Source organism: Cynara cardunculus (assembly GCF_001531365.2).
Source record: "Cynara cardunculus var. scolymus isolate 2C chromosome LG 2, CcrdV1, whole genome shotgun sequence".
NCBI classification, from domain to species: Eukaryota; Viridiplantae; Streptophyta; class Magnoliopsida; order Asterales; family Asteraceae; genus Cynara; species Cynara cardunculus.
Genome location: NC_037529.1, coordinates 61,153,520 through 61,170,558, shown reverse-complemented (window position 1 = coordinate 61,170,558; position 17,039 = coordinate 61,153,520). Strand labels below are relative to the sequence as shown.

The window sequence follows — 17,039 nt, the reverse complement described above, 5'->3', positions numbered from 1 at the left end:
CATTTATTTTGTACTTGTATTTCTTTCATTGCATTTGCAACTACTTTCTCTTTTATTAAATTATCTTCTTCTATTTGAAGCATTGTTGTTTCAGTTAACAAATATCATATGAACGTGTTGCTATCCACAGCATCAGTCTTGTTTGTCAAATTGCGTTCACTCATCAATTCTTATTATGAATGCATGAAAGTTGGATTTAGGTCCTGTGTCACCACACAATTGATCAAAGTGAAAAATAGCTGGCTACAAGTAATTGTTAAGCCTCGGTTAAAAAGAAGATTAGACGACAGATAAACACCAAGAAAACACAACACTCGGTTAATATTGGGTTAAGTTTGTAAACTGCAACTAGTCGATTATACTAATAGTAGTAACTCACCTCTTGAACTGGTTATCAAGTGCAAGTGCTTGTGTGATGATGAAGATATCAAATAGGAAGCCCCAACAATCAGTGAACCAACATATATATGTTCAACTGATTGAGCCAATCACAAATAAGCAAAGCATCCGTTAATTGAACACTTCCCGCTTATTTAACAAACAAAAATGACAAAAGTATATTTAACACATTATTAGAGAAAGATATGAAACGATCAAATCATGAAGAGAATCTTATCTTTTAAGAATAAGCAGCGACCAAGTGAATGCTTAGAAGATGAATGTACGAAAATATAGTATAGGTTCCGTTTCAAGAGCAAGGCTTCTGTACATCCATTACTCACTTGTTCTGCATTTAAACCCTTTGTGGTTACTTAAAGACTTGGGTAGAATCCACTATGGACTTGGAAGAGTGGTAATGAATTACACATTTGACACGTGTTGATTTATTTATAGTTTAATTTCCATAACAGTTATTGAATTGTAAAATAAAAAGTTGATAATTAGAATAATTATTAATCTTTGAAAGTATTGTATTCATCCGAATCTGCAATTGTTATTGCTGTATATTTATCTTTGTGGAGCCTGTTTGGACTGAATTTCAGTGTAAAATTGTATTCGTCTTCAAAGATAAAATTGTCTATAATTAAATAGATATCGTGTTTGACTTTTCTAGTATATTTGACTTTGACTTTAAAGGGTTGATACTTTGACCCTATAAATAGATTTTCTTAGTGTAATTTTAGTTAGGAGCTCATTTGTAAAAATCTCATGTGCATAATAAAGTTGACTATTTGACAAATGCTCTCAAGTCTCCTTCTACATGTTCTTATTGCTAAATCCAAATTTGTCATGGATGTTTGAAGATTGAACACATTTAGGAACTTTTCAATTGGTATCAAGCTTTATAATCCATTTTTTTAAGCTCATTAGTCCTTTTTTTTTGGCGCCCAAATGTCTTAGATTTTTTTTGTTTCTCTTTATTTTTTTTATCATTTTAAGTGTTTTGTGTTGTGATTTTTTTTTATTTTACAGTTTTCTCTGTTTTGATCGTTTTTTAACTATTTTGAGAATTTTTGAACTATTTTGCGTCGCGTAAACTGTGTTAATCAGTTTTTGACTGTTTTTAACAGTTTTTAACTGTTTTCAACAGTTTTTGACTGTTTCTACTGATTTTTTACAGTTTTCGTTGTTTTTCTGATTTCTCAACAGTTTTTGTGTTTTTCTATTATTTATTTTTTTTGAGCTTATCAGTTTTTGATTTCCTTGAACTGATTTCACAACATTAGATTATGTGATCAATCTGATTTTGAAATGGCAGTTTCTTTGGAGAGGGAAAATATGGAATTGAAAGATAAAATTTCTGAACTGGAAAAGAGTGTGAAGGACTATACAGATAAATACATCAATATGTTCTATGAAAATCACGTAAATGAAGAATTTGTTTTAAGATTTAAAACGGGAACATAAAGAAAGATGTGAACGTATTGAGAAGGACTTCATTTATAGGATTGAAAAGTTGGAAAACACTCTGAATTCTATCAGAAAAGATTATGATGATGATTTGAAAATGTGGAGTAAAGCTAATAAGGATTTGTTTAATAAATTTCAAGAGGTTAAAAGTGCACTACAGAGTACAGACTGAGAGAAACTCTTCAAGGAATAATATTTAACTGATAAACTTCATAAGTTTGAGAGTTAAGAAAGTTACTGGACTTAGAGAAGGAGAAGGTTTTGAAAACTGAACAGAGTTTGAATACTGAAAGATCAGAATTTGAGAAAGAGAAGAAGAGATTTTTTGATTTAGAGAAACAATTTGGTGCTGAACATGTATCTTATGAAATAAGATCAACTTTCTTGAGTTGAACGCGAAAATGCTTTTGAATCAAATATCTGATTTTGAGCAGCTGATTATCTTGGAACGAGCCAAAATAGATAAAGAAAAGAACGACATCAGAGAAGAATGTCTGAGCCAGAATCAGAAACTGTATGAAAGCATTGCTCTAAAGCAAAAGGCTTTAGATGAAGAAAAAAAACAATTTGTGCTTGAAAAGAGAAATACTACAAAGAAATATGCAGCTATAGCTAAAGAGCTTGCTGAAAAGAAAAAGTGGCTCGATATCGCTTCTGAAAATGAGAAAAGCAGCTCAGATGAAGAGAAAAGAGAGTTTGACATTCAAAAGAAGAAATTTGAGAAGCTTAAGAAGGAGTTAGAAGGTAAACTCCTGGATACTTCAAGGAAATTGTCTGATCTGACGGCAGAACTTGAAACTGAACAGAAAATGAGATCTGAACTCAAAAATAAGTATGATTTAGTTGCTGTTGAACGAGACCAACTTTTAAAGAAAGTCAAAGACTTTTCTTGTGCTCAAAGCTCAACTAGTTCTCCTTCACAGTGTAAAACCAGCTTTTATGACTGTTCCAAGTCTAACAGTTTTTCAAGCAATCCTAAATCTACTGTTTCTAAGAACTATTCTCGTTCTTCAAGTCAGTTTATCAAGGGGTATGTTATCAGATCACCCAATTACTCTTCAAAAGCTAAAAGCATTTGGGTTAATAAGACTGAATCTGTTTTGTCTCGTACTTCTGTTGTTACAAACAATCTTCCTTGTTTTGTGAGATCTACTACTGATCTGATTAATCTTAGCAATAGAAAAATCATGTGCTCCACTTGCAAGACAATTGATTTTGTTAACAGGAAACGGTACAACAGGTGGACTGATGATAACAGATTTCAGACGAATTAGAAAGGTAATAACAGGTACGATTACAATAACTGGTATGGATCTTACTGCGTATCTAATCTACCTGTTAAAAGTGCTAAAAAGAAAACATCTAATAGAAATAAATAGTTTGGCAGTTACAATATTCTTCAACCTGATACTAACAAAACAGGACCCAAGTTTATTAGGGTACCAAAATCTGTTTAATCTCATTTTGCAGGTGCGTCATTACTACGCTGATCAGAAATTTATACAAATGATTGCACTAATTCAAGGGGAGTTGTGAACTGTCTAAACAAGGTTTCTGAATATATCTGTTTAGGACCCGTGCTTAAACGATTAAGGCTTCTGAACAACACAGTTCAGGACCCGTGCTTTACTGTTTAAGTTTCTAAACACCCAGTTCAGGACACGTGCTTTAAAGTTTCCAAAAAAAAATTAAATTTTTTGAACTGAACTGAACATTACTTAAATCTATTTTCTAGGGGGAGTCTCTAGAAATTTCAATAAATGATTTGTTTTGGGAAAACGAGTACATCTTCTGAACATGTATTTCTCATATTTCCTGAGATTTTACTTGTGTAATTTCTCATCGAACATAACTCCAATACATGTTTTAGCTATTCTTCAAACTGTTATTATCACGTCTCGTAAATAATATCATTTTCGGTGATAATACGCTCGTTAGTAATCAAAGTTTGTTTTCTGATTTTTTTTGCTTTGATTGATATACATTCTATAATTCTTTGAATATTCAGATTCTGTAAACTCGCACTTACAGATCTTCATTCGTTTTTCTCACATTCTGAATAATCTGAATTCTTATATCACTCCTTTATTGATTGTGCTTCAAAGTTACATCCTGATCAAATTTTTATCTGATCATTGTGTCTTACTTGCAATACTATTTTTGATCAATTGTTTGTGATCAATTGAGCTTACAATGCAAAAAAAAAAATTAGGAGGGACTGAGTGCTTAACAGAAATACCTCTATGGAATGTCAGAACCGACAAACCTACCCAAGAGGACAACCATATATGAGTGAGCTTTAAATTCAAAATGGGTTTGTGTGCTGAGATTAAAATGAAAATAAGAGGGGTAGTTGTTGTGAGCCAAAAGAATCGATGAGAGTTGTGTCAGGATTAAAAGAACATAAGAATCATGTTCCAAACTTCTAAATTCCGGGCATACCACATAATCTATTAGTTCTCAATTCTTTTGAGACTAATATTGAAAAAGACAAAGCTCAGACCAATTTTTGTCACAACCCCACCAGCTATTCATTTATCTCTCAACAGATAAGTGTTTCAATAACACTTGGGGCACGCAGCTCACAATCTATCAATTTCTCATTCGGAGAAAGTTGATATTGAAACAGAAGGATATATGTCCCCCCTTCAAGTTTTTTTGATCACTAATTGAGTCTGATAAATTTGTGTAGTCCACACGGTTTATCTTTTTGAGCCTAAACAGAAGATTTGTTGCTTTATTTTTCTACACTACATAGATTTTGCAATTTATGTGTTATTTTGCCGAATATTCATAGATATGCTATTATTAAGCTATCAATGATTGAATGGAAGACCTGGTGAGATGAGCCTCATAAAGTCTCGTATATGAAGTACATCCGTTGTACTGAGTATATTTGTTATACTCACAGGCCAATCTTTTTATAAGATTGAAAACAATTTCATACGTTGAAATTGGTTGTTATTTTCCCATCCTCTAAATCTGTAAAGATTATACAAGTGGATTTGAAAAGATCTGCTTACAATTTTCTGAATTGACGGCTTTCACTAAAGATTTCATTCATTCTAGTGTATGATGCAAATGATTCTCATTTTATCATAAAGGGGAGTATAAAATAATGAATGAAATGTTCAATTCCGAACGATATAAGGGGAATATGTTGTAAGATCAAGGGAGAATAACATCAATGTCGGCAAAAGGCTCAAAAGGAGTGTGACTGGAGATTATTACAGAAGATTATTCGTATGCTACAATGTCTGAGAGTTTTTTAATGTGAAGATCATCATTTCAAAAGTTTATTGACAAAGATTCTCATCGAAGAGAAAGTTTGTGAATTTTTGTTTGAAGAAATTTGTTTTTGGACAGAATGTTAGAATCTATTTGTCTGAAGAAGATTCTTAAATATCGTATCTTGAAGATCGTTTTTGAAGTTCGTTGTTGATATTGTTCTACATTGTCAAAAGAGAAGATCATTGTTGTTCTACATTCGAGGAAGAGAATGTTAGAAGATTTTCTCATCAAACGATCATCTGAAGATTTCAAAGTGAAGTTTGTTTTTGAAGATTGTTTTGAAGAAGTCATAAAGTGCTCATTATGGCAAAGTTCAAACAAGATTTAAAGCGCGTAAATTCTTTTAAGCCTGAATACAAAAGGGGAGAATGTTAGGACTGAATTTCAGTGTAAAATTGTATTCGTCTTGAAAGATAAAATTGTCTATAATTAAATAGACATTGTATTTGACTTTTCTAGTATATTTGACTTTGACTTTGAAGGGTTAATACTTTGACCATATAAATAGATTTTTTTAGTGTAATTTTAGTTAGGAGTTCATTTGTAAAAATCTCACGTACATAATAAAATTGACTATTTGACAAATCCTCTCAAGTCTCCTTCTACATGTTCTTATTACTAAATCCAGATCTGCCATGAATATTTGAAGATTGATCGACAACCAACAATAATGATATCTCCTTGAATTTATCATATAGCACCTTTAGTTTGAGTTTTGAAGGTTAATAATTTTAAAACACAAAAACTCATATACGCTTTTTTTAATGGTATGCATTGTATTTTGTAGCTAGAATTAATTTGTATATTATAATTACTTTTTTATTTTATTAAAAAATAGCTTTTTTATACAAACATCTAACATCAAAATAGCTTTTTTATAAAATTAAAAAAAAAATCTTACATCAAAATAGCTTTTTTTACATTTCCAAAGTTATGAAGTAACATTCAAGAAGAGAGGTAGAGATTTCCTAGTGGTTTGAACCAGTAGTTTTAGGAGCTCTGTGATATGCAGGCACTGTTGCAGGAAAGAACATCTGCCTCACTCCTTCTGCCTTAATGATTGGAAATATTATTCCAGAGGCACCCTGCATTCACATAACAATTCAATCAGCTTTAGATTCCAATACCTTCTACAAGAAAAAGAAATGGGAAAAAAAAATACTACTACTCACTGAGATGAGTTGGGCCCCCATCCACATTCGTTTAGGGGAGGGGAATGGAAGTAACAAACGTCCAACACCGTATATCGCAACTGCAAAGAAATGTACGACCAAACTCAACGGCCGAGGGTTGAGACCCGAGAGCAGAGATACGGGTCCGTTTGAGAACACACCTCCCAGGCTCAAATAGTCGAAACACGCTTCTCGCATTTCTTGCCTTGCTTCATCAGCTGAAGCACAAAAAACCTTGTACAGAGCTCCTGCTAATGTATTAATTGTGGATGCCACCGGCTGCAAAAATCACACACCACACCTATCACTTACTCAACTCTCTCTACTCTATCTTTAAGTGGGACCATCATTGTGAACGAGAATAGATTCCAACGATGGTAGAAAGACTGACCTTGCGCAGAGTGTAAAAGGACTCGAGATACTTGCAGAGAGTATATGAATCATGAAGATCATGAAGAGGCATCAGAAGATTGCGTAGCACGACTATATCAGATAATGCTACAGTCATTCCTCCACCGGTCAGAGGATGACGCATGTTAAATGCATCGCCCATCAACAAAGCACCTGGAGTTGGGTAAGGAGCAGCAGGCATGCTTCTGTTTGGCATTGTCCTTATGTTTCCTTTATCAATTGCTGCCACAAAAGCTTCTTGCATTTCCACGGGGATCTGTATAAGAAAACCACAACGTTATTGAGTTTTGCCATGTGTAAATATTATATACCTCATCTTGAAAAGTATCCAACTATGGCTATTTCATTCTATGTCCACCTTAATAGCATACGAACAAGTTTGAGGAGCAGCTATGGCTATTTCATTCGTACCTGAGGAGCAACTACAGTCTTCAAATACTTGGACAGATCCCCATTTGAAATGGAGGGTACCTTTTGACCAGGTACATCAACCAGACACCGAATTTCTGTACTACTGATTCGGTAGAACAAGATGGGTGATGGGTCTGCTAAAACGACATGCCCATGGTTCTCATATGGAAGTTGGCACTTCTCCAAGATTAAACCAACAAAACATGAGGGCACGTCCACCTATGCATACATTGTCATGTTAATGGTTTGATAAATTCGCTATAAAAATATGAGGTGAAGTCATCATCACCTGGGGATTGCAAAGAGAGCCCCGCAAATTTGAAAAACAGCCATCGCATACAATGGTTAGTGGTGCATATGCTTTCATCACTTCCCCAGTTTTAGTCTTGTACATCACCCCTTTAATAGTCCCATTGTCTTCGAGAAGAGATAGGACTGTTCCTTGCTGCAATTGAACGCTACATACATATTCACAAGGGGCAAGGATTCATAGCATTAATAAATCTGTATCTAGAGACTATGTCTATATTAAATAATTACAAACAAATAAGGAGATAATAAAATACTTTGGGAGCAATGAGGCTTTCTCCCTCATTCTCTGTATAAATCGGCCATTGTGAAAGCTTCTGCCTGCCACATCTGCATGAAACTTCTCCAGAGGATAAGAGAGTCGAGTATTTTTTCCATCCTTGAAAAGAGCATACCCAAAAACCCTCTGAGCATCAATTTCTTCTACACAATCTGTTGGTAGAGAATAAAAGAGAATGATAGAAAAATCATCCAAGAAAGAATATTCAACAAAAAAAAATCAGTATACACAAAGAGGTGGACTGCAGTAGTTAATTGAAGCTCTAGAGATTGTTTGTTTCCGCACCTTCCAACCCCAACTCCATGAGTTTGAGATAACCTCCTGGTTGTAGCAGTTCACCAACAATTCGATCAGGCTCTGTCAGGTCTCTTTCAATTACACGTACCCTGCGTCCATCCTACAGTCCAACGCATTACCAAATAAGCTGCGACTCCATGACAAGCATTAGACGAATTGCTCAGTATAACCAAGTCATATAATCAATAAAACATACTCAGGAACCATCTCAACCATTGCTATTGCTGGCATGTACAGTAGAAAGGGACAGGGCAAGGGAGAGATTCTTGTTGGCATAATGCAACAAAGAAATTCCCTTCTCTAGTATTCTGAAATCACAAAGTCCCCGAAATAATGGCTTTAATCATAAGTATATCCCAAATATAAATGCTCTCTAAGAGGTGTTCAGAAAAAAATTGATGGCAAAATTTGGATTACATAACACTGATCAATTTGCAGTTGTGTATGACAACATTTACATTACATGACAAATAAAGACTGCTATCAAATTAAACATTTGTCAAGTGTTACAGGTTGTTCTTATGCCAGATACAATTGATTGGTGCTCCCTGCTAAAATTTCCAGCTATTGGTTTTTTTAACAGCACATTTGACCACTATTGCCTTGTGTCAACTTGGTATTACTGATGAAGACAATTACAAAATAAATATTCGTTCCAAGTTTTACTCTTTCTTTTTCTTGACCCGTTCAACATGCTATTTGATTCGCCGTTCATGCAATAAACAGTTGCACCACGAGACATAAAACTACTTCAAAGATATCAGTATTATGCATACAAATATAATGAATCAGCATGAGAAATCAACTATTAGAAAAGAATATGACTTGTACAACGAAGAAGGAAAAAATCTGGAAGAGCTCCTGGGCTTCAAGTTAATAAACCCTACAGAAATAGTGCCAATGGAATTGCAACATAACAGACTGGCCCTAATTTCCACCCTAACGAATATACATAGTGGATACCAGGTTACATGTGTCTGCTTGGCTGCTTATTCATAAAAATTAGCTTAGATTGGATCAAGATGAGAAACTTTCGTGACGATTTGAGACATCAACTATCAAGTTACTTTAAGTGACATCGAGGAAAAACTTTAATAAGCTCTGCCTCCAAAAGAATATATTTGTAGACGTTAACAACATTCGACGGATAAAAAAGAAGTTCTATACCTTGCCGAGGGTATGAGCGAGAGCCGCACCGGCAACTCCGGCGCCAACGATAATGACGTCGGCATCGGTTTCAGATCTGCATTCTCCGTTGATGCATATTGTTCTTGTCGTTACCGATAACGATTTTCCGTTGCTATTTCCGGCATCGGCCGGAAGAACTTTTCGAACGCTTTTCACAACGAAGAATGAATAAATCAAAATAAATCCGACAACAGAAGCGAAAACAGAACCAATAACAAACTGATCGGCCATTTCTCCGACCAATGTCGCAGTCGCCGCCGAGTCAGACGACAACAACCACCACTTGCTTGTATCGGTGGGAATGAGTGATCACCGATAGTGTTCCTGTGTTTGGCTTCGCAGGATATCGGTGGAAATGAGTGATCACGAGACAATAGACGTGAATTTATTTATAGGCCTAATGACAACTTATATTTCTAACTGGTTGGGTTTCGGTTAAGGTGAGAATACGTTGAGTATGGCATCATATCTTTTAATGGGACATTAGGATGAGATGTATTGAAATGAATGTATTAAATCAAACCCTATGTCAAATACGATTTACATGTTAGTTTGAAATTAAATATGATTAAGGGTCTAAATCATTTCTTATGCTTCTTACCTTAAATCTTTTTTTCATACGATCCTTCACATATTTCTAATATGGTTTTTTTTTCCACTTTTATTAGTTAAAATATATCAATAATAATAATATTTCTTTTCAAAATACAATTTTAATAATAATAAATTTTCTTTTCAAAAATACGATTTCCATCTTTTTGTAGACCAGATATTATTTAAGTAAAAGGTTGATTATTGGCAATCTTGACTGATCTCACATTGAATTTGTCTTCTAGAAACTACATATGAGAAAACATTTTAAAGTTGACTTATCGGCTAGGCCTAGCAGAGGGATTCAAGCCCACCTCCTGTAGAATTTGAATTTAAACTTGTTATGTATCTAAATAAAATTGCTCCATCCGTTTACGAAATGAGCTACATGTCTGAGATAAAAAGTACAACAATCCTATAAAGGAAATCAAACGAGAAATAACTTATTTTCTTCATCTATTTAATAAATCATTCAATTTTTTAAATAATTTGTTTGCTTGATCTATTTATTAAAGTTTCACTTTTGATTTATTTTGTAGGACTGTTGATTGTTTGATCTATTGTGAAACTTTAATAAATTATACATTTTTTTTAAATAGATCAAATGATAAACATGTTCAAGAAAATAATATATGTAATTACTTACATTAATACATTAAAAGATGAATGATCGTATGAGAACATGAGTTAAGATGAGAACCCTTGATTACTTTAACGACCTATAAATTACGTTTTATAAGGTAATTAATTTTAGGGTTGTTTGGGATTGCTCATTTGAAACCACTTATACTTTTCTACAAAAGTCCTTACAACTTATTGTAAGTTAGAATGATTTAACTTCTTCAAAAACTTCTTGTTACCGGTTTAGCATCGATATAATTTGTTTATCCAAACAATCAAAAGTGTTTATTACTGGTGCCACAGCAGAATAAATCAATAAGTTATTTTTATAAACAATCTCAAACACTCCTTTAGTATATCTCATTAATGTTAATGTAGTAATTATCTTCAATTAAAATTGAGCTAATAATAAAGATTATTTTTCACCATAACTTTTATTTTCATCGAAATCCAAACCTATTATAAAATCCTCTCTAAAAATGATTTTTTTATCATCAATTTATAATAAAATCTCATCTCGTAATATTACAAAAACAAAATTCTCAAAACCTGTGGCATTTAAATATTATTATATAATTAAAAAGGCAAAGAAAAGCTTTCACACATGTTTTTGTAAGAAAATTGTAAAGGAGGTCCTACAATAAAAACCAAATTTCCTCCCTTTGTTTTCATATGGAGGAGGACTGCCAAAACCCACCAACTTCCATCTTTGTTTCCACCAAAGTCCGAGAGTGTGTACATAAATAAATCATAAAATTATTAAAAATTATAGTTAATCAGTAATACAAAGAATCGTGTGAGAAGAGCAGTTAACATGAGAAGCGTGAGAAATAATATAGACCATTGATTATTTTTAATCTCAAATTCACCCATGAATTATACTTAATATGTTGTATGCTTAATTATGTGCATCTCGGTGCATCTCATCCTAATGTGCATCCAAAGATGAAGAATTTTTTTTTTACGTTTCTCACCGGAATCCAACTCTAACTAGTAATCTTGATTATGTTATAAAAAATATATATATCATGTTGAAGGGATTATATGTCATTCTTAATACAAATTGATTGAAATAATACATTCCAAATATTATAGTTTACCACAATGAATGTTTCATTTTCTTTGTAAATTCACTTCTATTTAGAGGGTTTAATTATGATTAATGAGAACTATAGATTCATTTTTTCTATATGTTTTTGTTCTATTTCGTATTATAAATCGTTATCAAGACATACACTCCCCTAAAACGAAGTGATCGTGAAATCAAGATAAAATTCGATATTTGAGGTAAGTTTATATGTTTTAACTTTAAAACATCATCATATTATGTTTTATGATTTGAACAAATATAATAATTCTGTAAAAACATGTGTTTTTTGTTATATATAATTAAACTATAAACATTATTCTATTATGTTTTATGTTATAAACGTAAAATATGATTCGTCAGAGTCTCATAGAATTCTAATTCACATTTTTTTATGCTCTATAAAATTTGTTTATAAAAGTATTGGCGCTTCTATTTAAATATAAATGTATGGTTAATATTTGTATGATGATAATCATGTATCTATACTATATTATAAAGCATTTGATAAAAACTCTTAAAAGCCATTTTTTATGCATGAAGTACTGTTTATTAATGCATATTACTTAAAATTCAAAATTACAAGTAAATTGTACACAAATACAATTTATTTTATTAAAGCTTCATGTTTAAATTAATATAACTAACTGCAGATAAACATAATTAAATAGAGAATAAACATCTCATTTTAAATATAAAAAGTCTAAATTATAATTAGGATAGTCAACTTCTAACAAAATACTTAATTATTATCTTTATAAAAAAAAAATATTATCAAACCAAAAATAGAAAATGAATTAAAGAAATACACAAAAAATAAAGAAATTTTGAATAGTTAGTTTGATACTAATATCAATATTTTTTTTCAATTTTTTATGATATCGTCATATTTATGTTTTATTCAAAAATAAAAACATCACGCTTTTTCAAAACCATATAAAATCGTATTATAACATCGATTGAGACAAAAAAAATGAAATTTATTTTTATTCCAACCTTCATCTTCATTACTTTTTTTTAGTCTATAATAATAGTTTATGGAATGCTTCCGGTCATGTCATCTTATTTGCTTAAATACTTGTAAAAGAGGATATGGTTCCTATAATTGGTATAAGAGCATATTGATTAAATATCTAATCAAATCAATACAATCTGTTATGGATTTTCCTCTTTTAGTAGACTATTCTTCTTTGATTTTGAGTTCACAACAGAGATCCATGTTTTCCAGTTTTTGTGACAAGTTCATAGTTCTGGAAAATTAGGTGATTAATTACTTTTCTTAGAAGAAAGAGTGTACAGATTTCTTCTCTCAACAAGTTTTTGTGGTTAATTTCAATGATAAACAAGGTTTCAAGTTCAATTTGACAATTACTCTTCGTTTTTCTATTTTCTTGTCAAAATGGCAAATCTCGTGCGGAATGCCGCGCATAGCGCATGATCTCAAACTAAACCTCCAACTCTTCTTCATGAGGAATATCTTCAATGGAAAATACATATGATAATTTTTTTAGGATTAGACAAGGATTTATACAAATATGTGATCAACGGACCACATATTCCAATGGTTACAATTCCTCATATCCCTACGACCCCAACAACTAAAGAGGTACCTGCTCGAGTTTTACCTAAGGATCCCACTATATGGTCTGATGATGATAAGGCCAAAATGGAGGTTGACCATAAGGCTAAAAAAACTGTTGATCATGGCGACAATAATGGCATGGTGTTGGTGGTCGGTGGTAGTACAACGTGGGTGGGGGTGGGGGAGATTATGGGGTAGGGTGGGGTTAGTAGTTGTGACGACAATAGTAGTGGCGTGGTGGTCGGTGGGGGTGAGGAGGAGGGCGAGACCCCCTTTGGCACCACCTACCACCAGGTTACTACCGCTAGTACACCAATTCTTCTAAGAGATTTCATTCTAATTTTTACCAATGAAACACATGGTTAAACTTCATTCCAAATCCTTTAAAGTCAAATTCTTATGATGAATTTCAATTACACCAATTTTCATTATATAAACCAAACACCTCCTATATTTTTACATTTTCGTAAATTAAATATTTTTTAATTGGTTGAAAAAAGGTTTTCCACTATCTCATTTCATAAATCAAATAATTTTGATTGGTCAAAGAAAAGTTTTCAACTCTCTCAACCTTACATTTGGAAAGTATCTATCATGTCAACTCTTTATTTCCATCCTTCCATAGTCGTAGAAAAAAATGCTAATCTATAAATATTAAAGTAGGGGGGTGGTTAAAGGATATCAATCCTATTGAAGGATAAGTTTGCTTTCCTCAAATGGATATCATGATATAAGATAATTATAGACATATTACAGATACATTAAAAAAGACATATCTTACGGTCATCTATTTGTTGCCCGTTCTTATTTATAGAACTTACCGTTGGTGAGAATTACATATTCATTCTCTCTATTATTGTTATCTATTTTGTTTTTCCTACAATATGTACGTTCGTTAACCGCAAGGGTGGTGTCTGATTGGTTTGAGCTTGACTCCAAAGGTCAAAAGTACCAGAAGGTCTCAGGTTCAAATCCAAGGAGAAATAAAAATCTCATTGTGGTCACGTAGGTTCAAATGTGGTGACTTCGAGCTATCTGCAAAGCAGGTGGTCGCCCTGGGATTAGTCGGCTCGCATAGCGGGTTGGATTTCCAGGTTAATCAAAAAAAATGTACGCTCGTCACTTACTCGAGCCGTTTACCATTGCCCTGTCACTACTACTTTATCGCTTGTTGTCACATTCGACACAAATTCTGATAAGTTTTCTATTAACTTATTTATATTTAAATTTTTCTTGCTAAATCAAGTTAGAAGAAAAATATGTTAAAAAAATACAATTTCTACTTTTGCTTTTTAGTTCTTGTTGCACAGTTAACAAAAAAAATGGCCTTCTTCGTTGTTTTAACCTTGGTTACATTACAATACCTCGTTCCTTATATAGGAGCAACTCTGGCTGAAATAGGACCCTCCGATGAAAGAGTCCATCTCGCAAGCACTATGATGCATGAACGTAATGCTCATAATTTCCCTCTAGACTTAGCTGTCAATCGATGGTGTAAAAACACTTCCTGATGTCGAATTCTATATATAAAAAGAAAAAGGAAGAGAAAAAAAAACATGGTTATTTTTCTTTAAAAAGGTGCATAGCCCTATTAGGGGTGCTCATGGGTTGGGTTAATCGAATTGAAGACATTTGAACAACTCAAAACCAATGCTTGCGGTTTGGAAAAATCTTAACCCAACCCAACCTAAACCAAAGTGCAACCCAACCCAACCCGTACGGGTTGGTCGGGTTAATCGGATTGAAGACATTTAAACAACTCAACCCAATGCTTGTGGTTCGGAAAAATCTTAACCCAACCCAACCTAAACCAAAGTGCAACCCAACCCAACCCAACCCAACCCGTACGGGTTGGTCGAGTTAGTCGAGTTGATACTTTGGTATATTAAAATATTCTTCTGACCTTGAATATGTTATTTTTCTACTAATAATTTCTTTTTCATCATCAACCATTTGATACAATTTATCCATATTTCTTACGTATATCACATTCAGTTAATTTTCTCAATTTACATATATATGTTCATAGTTACTGAACATATATATGAATGAGTTATATAGAGATATAAATAGATTGAAAATATGTGTATATGAAAAGCGTACATGATAGTGTAATTGTCTAATGTATATATTAATAGAAATTCAACAATCATATTAAATCCAAGAAATAAAAGGATATCGGGTTCATTGGGTTGGGTTAGATTCAAATAATAGTAACCCAATATCTACCGTTTGACAATTTTACAACTCGATTAGACATCGAGTTGCTTCGGGTTGAGTTATTTCACGTTGGGTTGGGTTGGATTGATCGGATTGGTCGGATTTTTGAACATCCCTAAACCCTACTATGAATTTTGAGTCATTTTTGGATTTGCTTTAATATTTTTCCCTTCCATCGCTATCCCTAATATTTGTGTTTTAGTTTTTTATTATGATTCTACTTTTGTTAATTATTGTAATATAATATGATATAAAGATTATTTTTTTTGGGTAAAAGGAATAAAATATAATTTTTAAAGTTTTGTCAAATACTTTATAATATAGTATGGATGAGTACAATTATATTATTGTAATATAATATATATAGTATTTGTAGATTATTGATGTATCATATATTTAGACTATTATACTCATCCATACTATATTATAAAGCATTTGACAAAACTTTTAAAAATCATTTTTTATGCATGGAGTACTGTTTATCACTTTATTGATATATATTACTTAAAATTCAAGATTACACGTAAATTGTGCGTTAATACAACTTATTAAAACTTCATGTTTGAATTCGTGTAACTAACTGCAGATAAACATAATCAAATAGAGAATAAACATCTCATTTTAAAATATAAAAGATCTAAAATATAATTAAGATAATTATTGAGTTCGAACAAATAATTAATTATTATCTTTATGATTAATTATCAAAATCAAGATGTATTTTACTGCACTGCACGAGTATCCTTCTAATTTGTATTTAACATAAAAAAACATGCTTAGAAGATATACTATGATTAACTTAACGATATTAACTGACTAAAAAAATATGTTTCATAAAAAAAATCAAATTTACAATAGTTATTTGCTTATTTTATCGGATAATAGCACATACTATATTTCTTTTTTTCATTAAGTGATAATGATTCTCCATAAATATGTGATAACAATAATCATCACCATTGTAATTTTTATTTTTAGAAAAATATGAATATTTGAATATAAATACAGTTGTATGTAGATTTTTAAAATAAGCAATCATGTTTTTTTATTTTTAGATACATGATTAGAGCAAGCATGTTCATTTTTTTTAGTCAATTTGAATGTTTGAATATTAATACATTTGTATTATTTATATTTTTTTTAAATTATTTTTTTCTTATTAAACATATTTGGGATTAGAAATCATATAATCATTACAACGCTTTGTTATTTATAGAATTAAATACATAAAATAGTAACCTACTCATAAATTTTCATATTATAATATTGTACTTTTATTTTTTTTTATTACGATAATGCATTTCTACATTATTTTTAATTAAGATATTGTATTTTGAAAATTTTACTTATTATAGTAATGGGTGACCTTTTGATTTTGATAAAGACGACATGGCACAAGTTTGCAGGGTGTTATCAGGGGGCGGAACACAAGCTTTCCAACCGTAAGGGCCGGACTTTATATATTTTTAAAAAATACACTATCTAAAGTTAGAACGTAGTAAAACTCTAAAACTAGACGTCAAATATGAAAATATCAAACATCGCTAATCAAGTGCCTCCAACATTTCAAGAAAATCCCCCCCCCCCCCGGTTAATAGAATCTAACTTTTCATTGTGGCTTCTAAATGCAACCGCTTGAAAGGCTCATTGGCTCAAGTAATAGCATTTTAAACCCAATCAAAGTATCAAACAATTTCAAACAAATTTGAACCCAATCATTAATCAAAC

The 17,039-nt window shown here is 31.9% G+C and overlaps 1 protein-coding gene across 1 annotated transcript; it reads right to left on the bottom strand.

Annotated features, from left to right (window-relative positions):
- Positions 1-6,023: 6,023 nt before the first annotated feature.
- On the bottom strand, positions 6,024-9,530 carry LOC112506592 (squalene monooxygenase-like). Its single transcript, XM_025110747.1, has 8 exons — positions 9,190-9,530; positions 8,011-8,122; positions 7,703-7,877; positions 7,426-7,594; positions 7,137-7,355; positions 6,706-6,981; positions 6,315-6,593; positions 6,024-6,227 (listed from the first exon to the last, which is right to left on the bottom strand). The coding sequence occupies exons 1-8, from the start codon at positions 9,439-9,441 to the stop codon at positions 6,111-6,113; spliced, it is 1,599 nt and encodes a 532-aa protein (XP_024966515.1). The 5' UTR covers positions 9,442-9,530; the 3' UTR covers positions 6,024-6,110.
- Positions 9,531-17,039: the final 7,509 nt, after the last annotated feature.

Excerpts from the sequence above, each read along its gene's own strand:
- LOC112506592 (XM_025110747.1), bottom strand. The coding sequence starts at position 9,441 with ATGGCCGATCAGTTTGTTATTGGTTCTGTTTTCGCTTCTGTTGTCGGA. Across the intron at positions 8,123-9,189 it reads TCGCTCATACCCTCGGCAAG|GATGGACGCAGGGTACGTGT; the intron begins GTATAGAACTTC and ends GTTGGACTGTAG. Across the intron at positions 6,982-7,136 it reads AGACTGTAGTTGCTCCTCAG|ATCCCCGTGGAAATGCAAGA; the intron begins GTACGAATGAAA and ends TTTCTTATACAG.